Raw genomic sequence first — 12,604 nt, forward strand, 5'->3', positions numbered from 1 at the left:
AAGATTTTATTTATTTATTTGACAGAGAGAGAGACACAGTGAGAGAGGGAACACAAGCAGGGGGAGTGGGAAAGGGAGGAGCAGGCTCCCCGCTGAGCAGAGAGTGCGATGTGGGGCTTGATCCCGGGACCCTGAGATCATGACCTGAGTTGAAGGCAGACTCTTAAATAAGACTGAGCCATCCAGGTGCCCCCGCCAGACTGTTTTCCAAAGCGGCCACACCATTTCGTATTCCCAAGTTCCAAGATTCCAAGTTCTCCACATCTTCACCAGCACTTGTTAAATGTCTTTTTTTATCCTGATGATCCTACTGAGTGTGGAGTGGGTATAAGTCATTGTGGTTTTGATTTACATTTCCCTGATGGCTAATGCTATTGAGCATCTTATTGGCTATTTTAAAATATTCTTTGGAAAAATGTCTATTCAGAGCCTTGCCTATTTTTCAGTTGGGTTATTTCTCTTCATTGAGTTTTAAGAGTCCTTTTTGTATTCCAGACATAAGTCCGTTATCAGATATATAATTCGCAAATATTTTCTACTGTTCCATGGGTTTTTTTTTTTTCACTTTCTTAATGGTGTCCTTTGCAGCACAAAAGTTTTCAGAAGTTTTGGTGATGTCCAGTTAATCCACTTTCTCTTTTGTTGCATATACTTCTGGTGTCACCACTGCCTAATCTAACTAAGGCCATGGATATTTATGCCCGTGTTATCTTCTAAATGTGTGAGGTAGGGGTCCGACTTCCTTATTTTGCGTGTGGATATCCTGTTTTCTCAGCATCATTTGTTGAAAAGACTAGTGTTTCTCCTTTGAATTATCTTTGGCACCTGCTTGAAAAAAATCAGTTTATCGTAAATGTAAGGATTTACTTCTGGGCTCTGAATTCTAGTCCATTGATCTATCAATCTGTCTTCTGTTTTCTTTTAAAATTTCATGAATTTGAAGAGGGTATTTACAAAACTATGTATTTGTAACCCACTGTTTTAAAACTCTTTTCATGGTTGCCTGTATTTGTTTTAACATAACAACTCCTCCCTTTTCTTTTGCAGTTACCTCATTTTGTGTATAATGCCATCTGGGAAGGGACTGCAGGGAGGTGAAGTTAATGGGATGGTGATGTTCCCATTTTTCAAAGACAGTTTTGAAACAGACAGGAAGTGGGGTGCCTGGCTGGCAAAGTTGGTGGGACATGTAGCTCTGGATCTCAGACGTGTGAGTGGGAGCCCCACACTGGGCATAGAGATTATTAAGAAAGAAAGAAAATAAGAATTACCTTCAGTTGGCAGTGATAGCATAAAATGATTAAAATAAGGAAGCTTTATGGTTCAGAGATTGTCTTACCTTATGTAAATTTGAGATGCGGGATCATGAAGGTATGCTAAACTAATAGTAACAACTTTGTCTTTGAGAAAAGACGTTTTATTTTTTTTATTTATTTTTTATTTTTATTTTTTATAAACATATAATATATTTTTATCCCCAGGAGTACAGGTCTGTGAATCGCCAGGTTTACACACTTCACAGCACTCACCCCAGCACGTACCCTTCCCAATGTCCATAACCCCCCCAACCCCCCTCCCCCACAGCAACCCTCAGTTTGTTTTATGAGACTACAAGTCACTTATGGTTTGTCTCCCTCCCAATCCCATCTTGTTTCATTTATTCTTCTCCTACCCCCTTAACCCCCCATGTTGCATCTCCTCTCCCTCATATCAGGGAGATCATATGATAGTTGTCTTTCTCCGATTGACTTATTTCACTAAGCATGATACCCTCTAGTTCCATCCACGTCGTCGCAAATGGCAAGATTTCATTTCTTTTGATGGCTGCATAGTATTCCATTGTGTATATATACCACATCTTCTTTATCCATTCGTCTGTTGATGGACATCTAGGTTCTTTCCATAGTTTGGCTATTGTAGACATTGCTGCTATAAACATTCGGGTGCACGTGCCCCTTCGGATCACTACGTTTGTATCTTTAGGGTAAATACCCAGTAGTGCAATTGCTGGGTCATAGGGTAGTTCTATTTTCAACATTTTGAGGAACCTCCATGCTGTTTTCCAGAGTGATTGCACCAGCTTGCATTCCCACCAACAGTGTAGGAGGGTTCCCCTTTCTCCGCATCCTCGCCAGCATCTGTCATTTCCTGACTTGTTCATTTTAGCCATTCTGACTGGTGTGAGGTGATATCTCATTGTGGTTTTGATTTGTATTTCCCTGATGCCGAGTGATATGGAGCACTTTTTCATGTGTCCGTTGGCCATCTGGATGTCTTCTTTGCAGAAATGTCTGTTCATGTCTTCTGCCCATTTCTTGATTGGATTATTTGTTCTTTGGGTGTTGAGTTTGCTAAGTTCTTTATAGATTTTGGACACTAGCCCTTTATCTGATATGTCGTTTGCAAATATCTTCTCCCATTCTGTCAGTTGTCTTTTGGTTTTGTTAACTGTTTCCTTTGCTGTGCAAAAGCTTTTGATCTTGGTGAAATCCCAATAGTTCATTTTTGCTCTTGCTTCCCTTGCCTTTGGTGATGTTCCTAGGAAGATGTTGCTGCAGCTGAGGTCGAAGAGGTTGCTGCCTGTGTTCTCCTCAAGGATTTTGATGGATTCCTTTCTCACATTGAGATCCTTCATCCATTTTGAGTCTATTTTCGTGTGTGGTGTAAGGAAATGGTCCAATTTCATTTTTCTGCATGTGGCTGTCCAATTTTCCCAACACCATTTGTTGAAGAGACTGTCTTTTTTCCATTGGACATTCTTTCCTGCTTTGTCAAAGATTAGTTGGCCATAGAGTTGAGGGTCTATTTCTGGACTCTCTATTCTGTTCCATTGATCTATGGGTCTGTTTTTGTGCCAGTACCATGATGTCTTGATGATGACAGCTTTGTAATAGAGCTTGAAGTCCGGAATTGTGATGCCACCAACTTTGGCTTTCTTTTTCAATATTCCTTTGGCTATTCGAGGTCTTTTCTGGTTCCATATAAATTTTAGGATTATTTGTTCCATTTCTTTGAAAAAAATGGATGGCACTTTGATAGGAATTGCATTAAATGTGTAGATTGCTTTAGGTAGCATAGACATTTTCACAATATTTCTTCTTCCAATCCAGGAGCATGGAACATTTTTCCATTTCTTTGTGTCTTCCTCAATTTCTTTCATGAGTACTTTATAGTTTTCTGAGTATAGATTCTTAGCCTCTTTGGTTAGGTTTATTCCTAGGCATCTTATAGTTTTGGGTATAATTGTAAATGGGATGGACTCCTTAATTTCTCTTTCTTCTATCTTGTTGTTGGTGTAGAGAAATGCAACTGATTTCTGTGCATTGATTTTATATCCTGACACTTTACCGAATTCCTGTACAAGTTCTAGCAGTTTTGGAATGGAGTCTTTTGGGTTTTCCACATATAGTATCATATCATCTGCAAAGAGTGATAGTTTGACTTCTTCTTTGCCGATTTGGATGCCTTTAATTTCCTTTTGTTGTCTGATTGCTGAGGCTAGGACTTCTAGTACTATGTTGAATAGCAGTGGTGATAATGGACATCCCTGCCGTGTTCCTGACCTTAGCGGAAAAGCTTTCAGTTTTTCTCCATTGAGAATGATATTTGCGGTGGGCTTTTCATAGATGGCTTTGATAATATTGAGGTATGTGCCCTCTATCACTGCACTTTGAAGAGTTTTGATCAGGAAGGGATGCTGTACTTTGTCAAATGCTTTTTCAGCATCTATTGAGAGTATCATATGGTTCTTGTTCTTTCTTTTATTAATGTGTTGTATCTCATTGATTGATTTGTGGATGTTGAACCAACCTTGCAGCCCTGTAATAAATCCCACTTGGTCGTGGTGAATAATCCTTTTAATGTACTGTTGAATCCTATTGGCTAGTATTTTGGTGAGAATTTTTGCATCTGTGTTCATCAAGGGTATTGGTCTGTAGTTCTCTTTTTTGATGGGATCCTTGTCTGGTTTTGGGATCAAGGTGATGCTGGCCTCATAAAATGAGTTTGGAAGTTTTCCTTCCATTTCTATTTTTTAGAACAGCTTCAGGAGAATAGGAATTAGTTCTTCTTTAAATGTTTGGTAGATTTCCCCTAGGAAGCCATCTGGCCCTGGGCTTTTGTTTGGAGATTTTTTAATGACTGTTTCAATCTCCTTACTGGTTATGGGTCTGTTCAGGTTTTCTATTTCTTCCTGGTTCAGTTGTGGTAGTTTATGTGTCTCTAGGAATGCATCCATTTCTTCCAGATTGTCAAATTTGTTGTCGCAGAGTTGCTCATAGTATGTTCTTATAATTGTCTGTATTTCTTTGGTGTTAGTTGTGATCTCTCCTCTTTCATTCATGATTTTATTTATTTGGGTCCTTTCTCTTTTCTTTTTGATAAGTCTGGCCAGGGGTTTATCAATCTTATTAATTCTTTCAAAGAACCAGCTCCTAGTTTTGTTGATTTGTTCTATTGGTTTTTTTTGGTTTCTATTTCATTGATTTCTGCTCTGATCTTTATGATTTCCCTTTTCCTGCTAGGTTTAGGGTTTCTTTCTTGTTCTTTCTCCAGCTCCTTTAGGTGTAGCGTTAGGTTTTGTACTTGAGACCTTTCTTATTTCTTGAAAAAGGCTTGTACCACTGAGAAAAGATGTTTTAGACCCATCAAAAACTTCTGCTTCTTCATAGAGTTCCTGAGTTGGAGTTAGAAGAGGAAACTCAAGTTCAAGAGATGACCCTTGATGAGTGGAAAAACCTTCAAGAACAGACAAGACCAAAGCCTGAATTTAACATCCGGAAACCTGAGTCTACTGTCCCTTCCAAAGCGGTGGTGATACACAAGTCTAAGTATAGAGATGATGTAAGCATGACATTTTCTCCTCTAGAGGTAATCTCCTAGATTACCTTACTAGAAACCAAATGACCCTTTCCACTTCTAGGTTGAAAATGGGACATTAGTATTTGGCATTCTTTTTTTTTTTTTTTTAAGATTTTATTTATTTATTTGTCAGAGAGAGAGAGCACGCGCGCACAAGCAGGCAGAGTGGCAGGCAGAGGCAGAGAGAGAAGCAGGCTCCCCGCTGAGCAAGGAGCCCCATGCAGGACTCAATCCCAGGGCCCTAGGATCACAACGTGAGCCAAAGGCAGCGGCCCAACCCACTGAGCCACTCAGGTGTCCCAGCAGTTGGCATTTTAATTTCTACCTAGGAGTAATCAGATACGATGTGTGCCTAATTTTATCTGTATCTCTTATCTGTATTGTTCCTAAAAAGTTGAAACCTGACCTATTGACACTTCATACAAAGCAGTTGCCGTGACAGTGCATTTTCTGCTCAACCCAGAGCTGTGCTTTGACTGTGCAAATACTGTGTGTTAATGGCATTTCATTTTTGTCTCAAAAGAGAGGTACGGTGTTTCATGAACAATGCCATTTCAAGGGATAACTCCTCTGTATTTCATGATAGAGTAGTTTCAGCTCAAACTCTGCATAAGAGCATTTAATTGGGAGTGATTGATCCTCCGAAACCGGCTGCAGTTCTGTGCTCTGCATTGCAGCAGCTCCACCCCGTGGGCCTGACTGCTGAGACTCCGGGGAGGAGCCCCCGAGACCAGGCGGCGTGGTCAGGATCGCTCACGGCTCACGGCGGTCTTCCCTCTTGTGAGGGCCTCATTTCTCAGTTTGTGTTCAGCCCTTTTTTGGAGCCTAAGCTTTGGAAAGATCTTCTGCATAGATTGTTTGGGTGGTCAGCGTGTCATTTAGTCACATTCCATTTATGTTCCGGAACGTAAGGGTCCCCTGAAGCATTCATTGCTACAAGTCCATCAGCTAGCTGGGTTGGCTCTTTTCCAATTCACTTTTGTTCTTTTTTGTTCTGTGGCATCGTAAATAAAGCTTTGCCTCAAACAAATGTGCTGTCAGGATGTGAAATGGGTAGTTGACAGGTCAGGCGAAAACAGAAGCTGTTTGTCCTGCATCCACACCAGATACACCCTCTCTGCCTCCAGGGAGAGGTCTGGAGCATCTGAAGCTCCTGGGTTAGCTGACTCATGCAGCCTGGCCTCAGGAAAGCACATGTCTTTGGTCCTTGGTGATCTTAGGGCACTGAGCCAGGAAGGGTTCTGAAGGTGACAAAAGCCCAGTCGTGGGGTCACGCATTTACTTTGTGCTGGGGACCCTAAGAAATGGAGCACTGCAGTGGTCTCTCCTGTTTGCCACGTCCAGACCAGCGGCAGCCTGTGAACTGAGCGGGGCCTTTGCTCAGCACCCCGACGAAGTACCACTGCCTCTCCCAGAGCCCGCAGTTTTCTACAGCACGTGCTGGGCAGTTCATTTGCCTCTTGCTGTTTTTTTGTGTTTGCCTTTTTTACCAGAGTGCCAGTGCTCCTGAATTGTTCTTTCTTTCACCGTTTTAGCTTCAGCAGTCCATTTACCTAAGGTGCCGCTTTGAAGGCAATCCAAGTGTCAAACATGAAATCTGTAATGAACATGTGGCCAGAAGGCCTTGATAAGTTCAGGGAAGCTTGATTCCATTTCCTGGACGAGTTGTAGGCATGTTTAACATTGTAGCACTTTGGAGATTTCTCACCTAAGACTATTGGCATATTTCCTGTAGATTTATATTTTACTCAAAAGGGAGAGGTTTTATCTCTTACTAGGAATCGAAGCCAAATCAAATTTGGAACAAGATACATTTAATGGAGTTTTCTTTTAACAAGACACAGACTTTATTTGACCTCTTAAAATGTCATTTCTCAAAGTATTTTGACTGATACCATTCTTAAAAAGCAGCTTGAGTTCCTTCAGCCGCATCAGTGGCGATCCTCCAATAACCGTACTCTGTTGTTTTACTAGTTCCCTCTATTTTGAGTCAGAACTGTTTATTGTAAATCATGCAGTTCTTAACATATGGTATTTGTACAGTCAGCACCCACATTGAAAGGAGTTTTTCCATCAAGTTCTATTCTAGGAAGGTGATATTTCCTTATTTATCAAAGTAGCGTTTGTGAACAAATAAGACAGAAATTAAGACTTTAAAATCTTAGCCGAAATACATTTAGGTACAGACCATTCACACCGATTGCTGTCAGGCCCGTCAGATCTTACATCCTGACCTGCCAAACTGATAAAGCTTGGTCCCACTTGAATTAATAGTGACTTCAAAGATGTTCGGATGAAGACTGTACCTATGAGAACACGTGGCCGGGGAATGGGCAGATCCCCCCCTTGCTGGAACTAGAGCACCAGAGTCCCTACCTCTGCCTTGCCCTGGAGTCCAGTGCTGACGACACATGGTGGGGGCAGCAGGCACTGTCCCACCGTGATGCCATTTCGGATCCCTGGAAGCATGGCTCTGGGACACTAAGCTGAGTGAGTGTCCGTGGAGACGTGCGTGCATGTGATGCTGAGATGCTGTGACTGTTTCAGATGGTAAAGGATGACTATGAAGATGATACCCACGTTTTCCGGAAAGCGGCCAATGACATCACATCCCAGCTGGAGATTAATTTCGGTAACCTCCCTCGTCCTGGGCGTGGAGCCAGAGGTGGCACACGGGGAGGCCGGGGAAGGATCAGAAGGGCAGAGAACTATGGACCCAGAGCAGAGGTGGTGGTGAGTGTTTGTGTTCTAGGTCCTGAATGGTTTTCTACAGGCAGTGAGAGGATGAGGATGCCCTGGGCTGTGCAGCTGGGAGGGCCATCAGGGTCTGCTGTCCATCCCTTTGTCTGGTGTGGGTCTGACATCGAGGCATTTGGAACAATGATGGTAACAGTATGGACATTGTTGGTACCATTCAGTAGCCCCAGCCTCCACGGTCACCAGGGAGAACCACTGCCATGAACAGAGAAAAATGCACTTATCTGCATCAGACAAAGGCTTGGGAACCAGTCAGATCACCTGATGGTTACTTACTATGATCTGATTGTATGCCCTGTGCCCTTATGGTGCTTTCAGGGCAGACAGGACCTTCTGTAAGGCTTCAGGGCCTCCTTGTGACCTCCCCAGGCTCGTCTTCTCACCTCAAACCATTCTTCCCTGCTTCTCAGCCAACACCTCTACCTCTAGTTCTTCAGACAAGCATGTTCCTGACCCCACAGGGCCTTTGCACCTGATAGTCCTCCTCTTATCCCTTTACTTGCTCACCTAGAGTCATAGACCCTCTGACCTTGCCCCCTCACAGGAGTCTTCTCTGTGCTTCCAGACCAGGTCAGAGTCCTTAAGCAAACAATTTTATTTTTCTTTGAAGCATTATCTTCATTTTTAACTCTATCCTCATGGGTGTGATTATTGATCAGTGTCTGCTGTCTCTACAGTGGATGACAGAAACCATGTGTGCTTTTGCTCACTGTTGGTTTCCCCTGTGCCTCGCACACTGTGAGTGTATATTAGGCACTTCATAAACATTTCTGAACAAATCTGTGCATCCTGTGCTCTTCCAGCTCAGACCTGCCCCCAGACCCCTGCCCTTTCACTGTCAAGGTGCTCTGTTTGGAGATCTGTATTCTCTTTGCTCCTTCACTGAGGCTTACCTCTGGAAGAACCTTCTCTTCTAGAAGCCCCTACCTGACCATGGTGTGCACTCTGCCACCAGACTGCAGTGGGAGCCCCTCCTGGGGGCTGTTCACTGGCCACTTGTTGGCTAAAGTTACCACACTGTGACTTCCTCAGGGCTTCTCCCCTGACCTCAGGGGGACCCAGGGCAGCCAGGAACTGTCTCTAATCAACCTTGTATCTCCATGTAGTAAACATTCTATATCATGTTTATTAGATGAAGGAAGTGCCTGATACTCAGGGTCACTGAGTATCACTGAGTATAATACTCAGGGTCACTCAGTAAGGGTTTGTGGGAGAAAGGGAGGGAGGCGGGCACTGCTGGCCATCTTGTAGGGGGGAGAGGAGTGAGTCTGAGAAGGGAGAGGCACCCTTCTGTGTCCCCCCACTCTGTGCCTCCTCTTTATACTGGGGGCCTGCCTCTCCCCAGTGTTCGGGCCATACCCCCCATTAGCGCCTTCCTTGGGTGAGAGTGGGCCTGTATTTCTAGAGGGCTGTGCCCAAGTGGGAATGGGTAAAATGACTGTTGGTTTCAAAACTTTTCTTTTTTTCTTTAGACACAAGATGTTGCTCCCAACCCAGATGACCCTGAGGACTTTCCTGCTCTGGCTTGAGAGAGCCCTATTTCCCTAGCAACCTAAAACAGCGTTGGAGTACCTATGAGAGACTTTTCTTGCTGTGGGGAAGAGAGCCAGACTCTAAGAACAATAGATGTTGCTTTTTCCCATGTAGTGTGAATTCGTTGCGCTTTTTTGGCCTGGGGGCTGTGGGATAGGGATTTCTCCAGACACAGAGCAGCAGTTCCAGTCGGGGGGTTAGTCCGGCACTTTCCCAAGAAGGTGGAGAACGGCGTTATTTTTTTATTTAAGGCATTCCAAATGAAGTTCAGAAACAATGTTTAAAATGTATATATAGAGATTGTATTGAATCCTCCACAAAAACAGGGAGAGTAAAGATGTAAAATAGAATCTACTGAGACTACTTCGTAAATTGTACAGAATTGGAAGGCTGTGTTCTTTAGTATTAGAGGAAATATGCCTAACTTGGACCATTAACTTAAAGTAGTCACAGCCTACTTTTTAGAGACGGAGGAATTAAAATACAGCTGTATTTACTGTTTACTTGTAAATGTTACACTCTCCTGGTATTTTTTGAGTTCTGGTTTTCATTCAATAATATTAAGCAGCTAGTGTATATATAGCCACTGGCCACCGCTCTATGACAGAGAATTAGGAAAAGTATTGTTTTTTTTTTAATGGTGATTTAACTACCTCGTGGTTTCCGTGTGTATGTACACACACATACACACATGCTTAGTATAAATGTGCATATTTAGGGTTCGGGTGGTTTTTAGGATGAGTATTAAGCATATGATTTTTAAAATCATGTTATTTAACCCATCAATCAAGTGAAAGGGGTCCAGGCAAAAGAGTATTGCAACTTAACACCATACCCTTTTCTCCCTCAAAACTAGTATCTGAATTCAGTGCCCATGTACAGATGCCCTCCGTCCTTGTCCCAGCAAGACTTGTAAATAACTAGTATTTATTGAACGCCATGTGCGGTTTTTCTCACTCAGCCCTTACACCAGTTTGAGTTCCTATTTCTTGCCTGTGGTGAATGTTTGGGGTTAGGGGCCACCTCTGAGGTTCAGCCACTCCCCGAGTCCTGCCCTGCCCAGCAGAGCAAGCCCTGCAGGAGCCACATTTGGCCGTGCGCCTGGGGCGGGAACTGGGGCTGAGGCAGCTCTAACAGCTGTGGGCAGCTGGGTGATGCTCTCCCCCTTGTACCGCAGACACTCGAGATAACATTTGCCTGTTGTCACCAGTTAACATGCTTGTGTTGGAATCCGAACCTGGTCCCAGGATCTGTGCTTTCCCCTCGCTTTGCTATGCTGTTTAAGATGGCTCTGAACTTGAACCCAAGTGTAAATAAAGGTTGGTATTCCCTCCTAACTGTGTATAGAAAGCTGAATCCTTTTGGTCACTCCCAGGTCAAGAAAAAAGAATGTGGAAAAAGACCCAGTAGAAGGAATCGGCTGAACCGCCCGCCCCAACCACGTGATGACTGGTTAAGGACCTTTGCTGTGGGTGAATGACGACTCTTGGTTTCATATTAAATTAATATCTGAGTACTAAGATCTATTAACTGTTTTATTCCCTTGCCCTGGGAAGGACACAAGTGGGACTGCCCTGATCTAAGTCAAGTCTCAGGAGAGTGAATGTCAGGTTTAGCTACAATGATCAGCTGGGACAGCATGAGGCTGTGTCATTCCTTGGCAGGCTTAATGCCGTCACATGAAGTCATCCTGCCTGCCTTGGCTTTGAAGATTGGCAAAACGGAGATCCCTTTCAAGAAAATTCTCGTGTTGTAAATAATGCCTGAAAAGCCTGTAGTGCTAGATTTAATACTGTATTTGCAAACACCGCATCCTTCCCAGGCATACTGACATTCCCTACCAGGGAGCAGTCTTGGGTCCTGTAGTTGGAAATAGTTTTGGGGGGACGCCTGGGTGGCTCAGTTGGTTAAGCGGAAATAGTTTTGGGGACAGGGTACAGTTTCTGAGCCTGGAGAAGACTGCTCAGTGGGGCAGGTGGATGGCGGGTTTTGGTCATGTGGTTGTCCAAAGTGCCCCAGAGAAGAGTGAGCAGAAGCAAAGAGCAGGGAAAATCCCTAACACAACACACTGCAGGGAAAAATCAAGAATAGGCAGGACTGTGTTCAGACCTATAAACAAGGGAAGGCCTTCCTGGTCAAAGTTCCCCTACAACTCTCCTTTGAGGTGCTCGGGTGTAGACGTATCATGAGGCAGGTCACGTTTCTAGCTAGTAACTTAACACAGCAAGTTAACCCTACAAAAGAAAAGTCAGGCCCCAAGACTCTTGGAAGGCAGGGGTCAAGTATGTTTGAACTCCAAAGTCAGGTGTGCCAGCCCCAAGCCCAACTTGAAGGAGCTCACAGTTGGATCCCAGGCAGCCAGACAGCAGCTGAAGATGGGTTGGGGGAGTAGGCCCAGGACCTGGAGCTGGGAGAGCTTCACAGTGATGTGATCCTTGAAGGGAGGGGGTCTGGTACCCAGCCTTGATGGGGTGAAAACCCAAGGTGGTGCTCTGACAAGGTCTGGGGGAGGAGGCAGACTCACTAGAGGCTGCTGGGCTGGGAATTGCCTTAGGAAGGTTAAAATCATGCACTGGATGGTTAAATAAAGAAGCAGTATATCTTCAGCCTGGTGCTGATAAACATTTGATGTTTTCATTCCATGTGACATAGGCCCCTCCGGAACCCAGGAGGCCGCAAGGGGGTCACTAGTTCAGGACTTCGCTCTCTTCACTAGCTCCTCCAGGCCATTGTGTTTTTTCCGGAACCATACCCTGTGGTGTTGGAAAGTCCTATGGAGCTTTTGGACCTGGGTCTCAGAAACAGGGAAAGATCAGCCCTCAAAAACAGGAACTGACCTCTCCTGAGCTGTTCAGGAAAGAGCCACGCTGCCAACAGCGGGCGGGGTTGCCCTCCCCCTCAACATGGCGTCACCCAACTGGATAAGACCGTGAGGGAAGATCTGCCCATTTCCTTTCACCGCCCCCATCTCTCCCTCAGCCTCTACGAGGGTATGGTCTGTGGAAACAACCACCAGGGATCCGCCGTCCTCTCTGGATTGTCCGGCACCGGCCTGGAATCAGGCCCTTGGGCGGCCGGCACCACTGCCCACGACACGGCCCACGTGTGTGTGGCTTCACCTAGCTCCATCCCAGAGGGGTCTGTATTTATGTGGTAAAGGGAATGAGGAAGGAAAAAAGCAGGTATTTTAAAAACATCTTTATTGTGGGGGCACCTGGCTGGCTCAGTCAGTATAGTGTGCGACTCGATCTTGGGGTTGTGAGTTTGAGACCCATGTTGGGTGTGGAGATTACTTAAAACTAAAATCTTAGGGAAAAAAGTCTTTATTGTAAAATAATATAGATAAAAGCTCAAAACTTCCTTATAAGCACCACCTAAGAAACAGATTTTCCCACGAGCCTGTCCATGTGCCTCTGCCAATCACAGCCTCCCCTCCCTCAGAAATGAGCCACTA

At 44.4% G+C, this 12,604-nt stretch overlaps 1 protein-coding gene across 2 annotated transcripts in view; it reads left to right on the top strand.

The window, feature by feature from the left end:
* LOC111139091 (hyaluronan binding protein 4) overlaps positions 1-10,487 on the top strand; it is a 43,944-nt gene extending 33,457 nt beyond the window's left edge. For both annotated transcript variants that reach the window (XM_022491240.1, XM_022491241.1), the window contains exons 6-8: positions 4,671-4,842; positions 7,408-7,593; positions 9,090-10,487. In XM_022491240.1, coding sequence (XP_022346948.1) covers positions 4,671-4,842; positions 7,408-7,593; positions 9,090-9,146 — 415 coding nt within the window. In that variant the 3' untranslated portion in view covers positions 9,147-10,487. The remainder of the gene's footprint in view (positions 1-4,670; positions 4,843-7,407; positions 7,594-9,089) is intronic.
* Positions 10,488-12,604: the final 2,117 nt, after the last annotated feature.

Source organism: Enhydra lutris, unplaced genomic scaffold, assembly GCF_002288905.1.
Source record: "Enhydra lutris kenyoni isolate GAN:26980312 unplaced genomic scaffold, ASM228890v2 scaffoldscaffold95, whole genome shotgun sequence".
In the NCBI taxonomy this organism is placed as follows: Eukaryota; Metazoa; Chordata; class Mammalia; order Carnivora; family Mustelidae; genus Enhydra; species Enhydra lutris.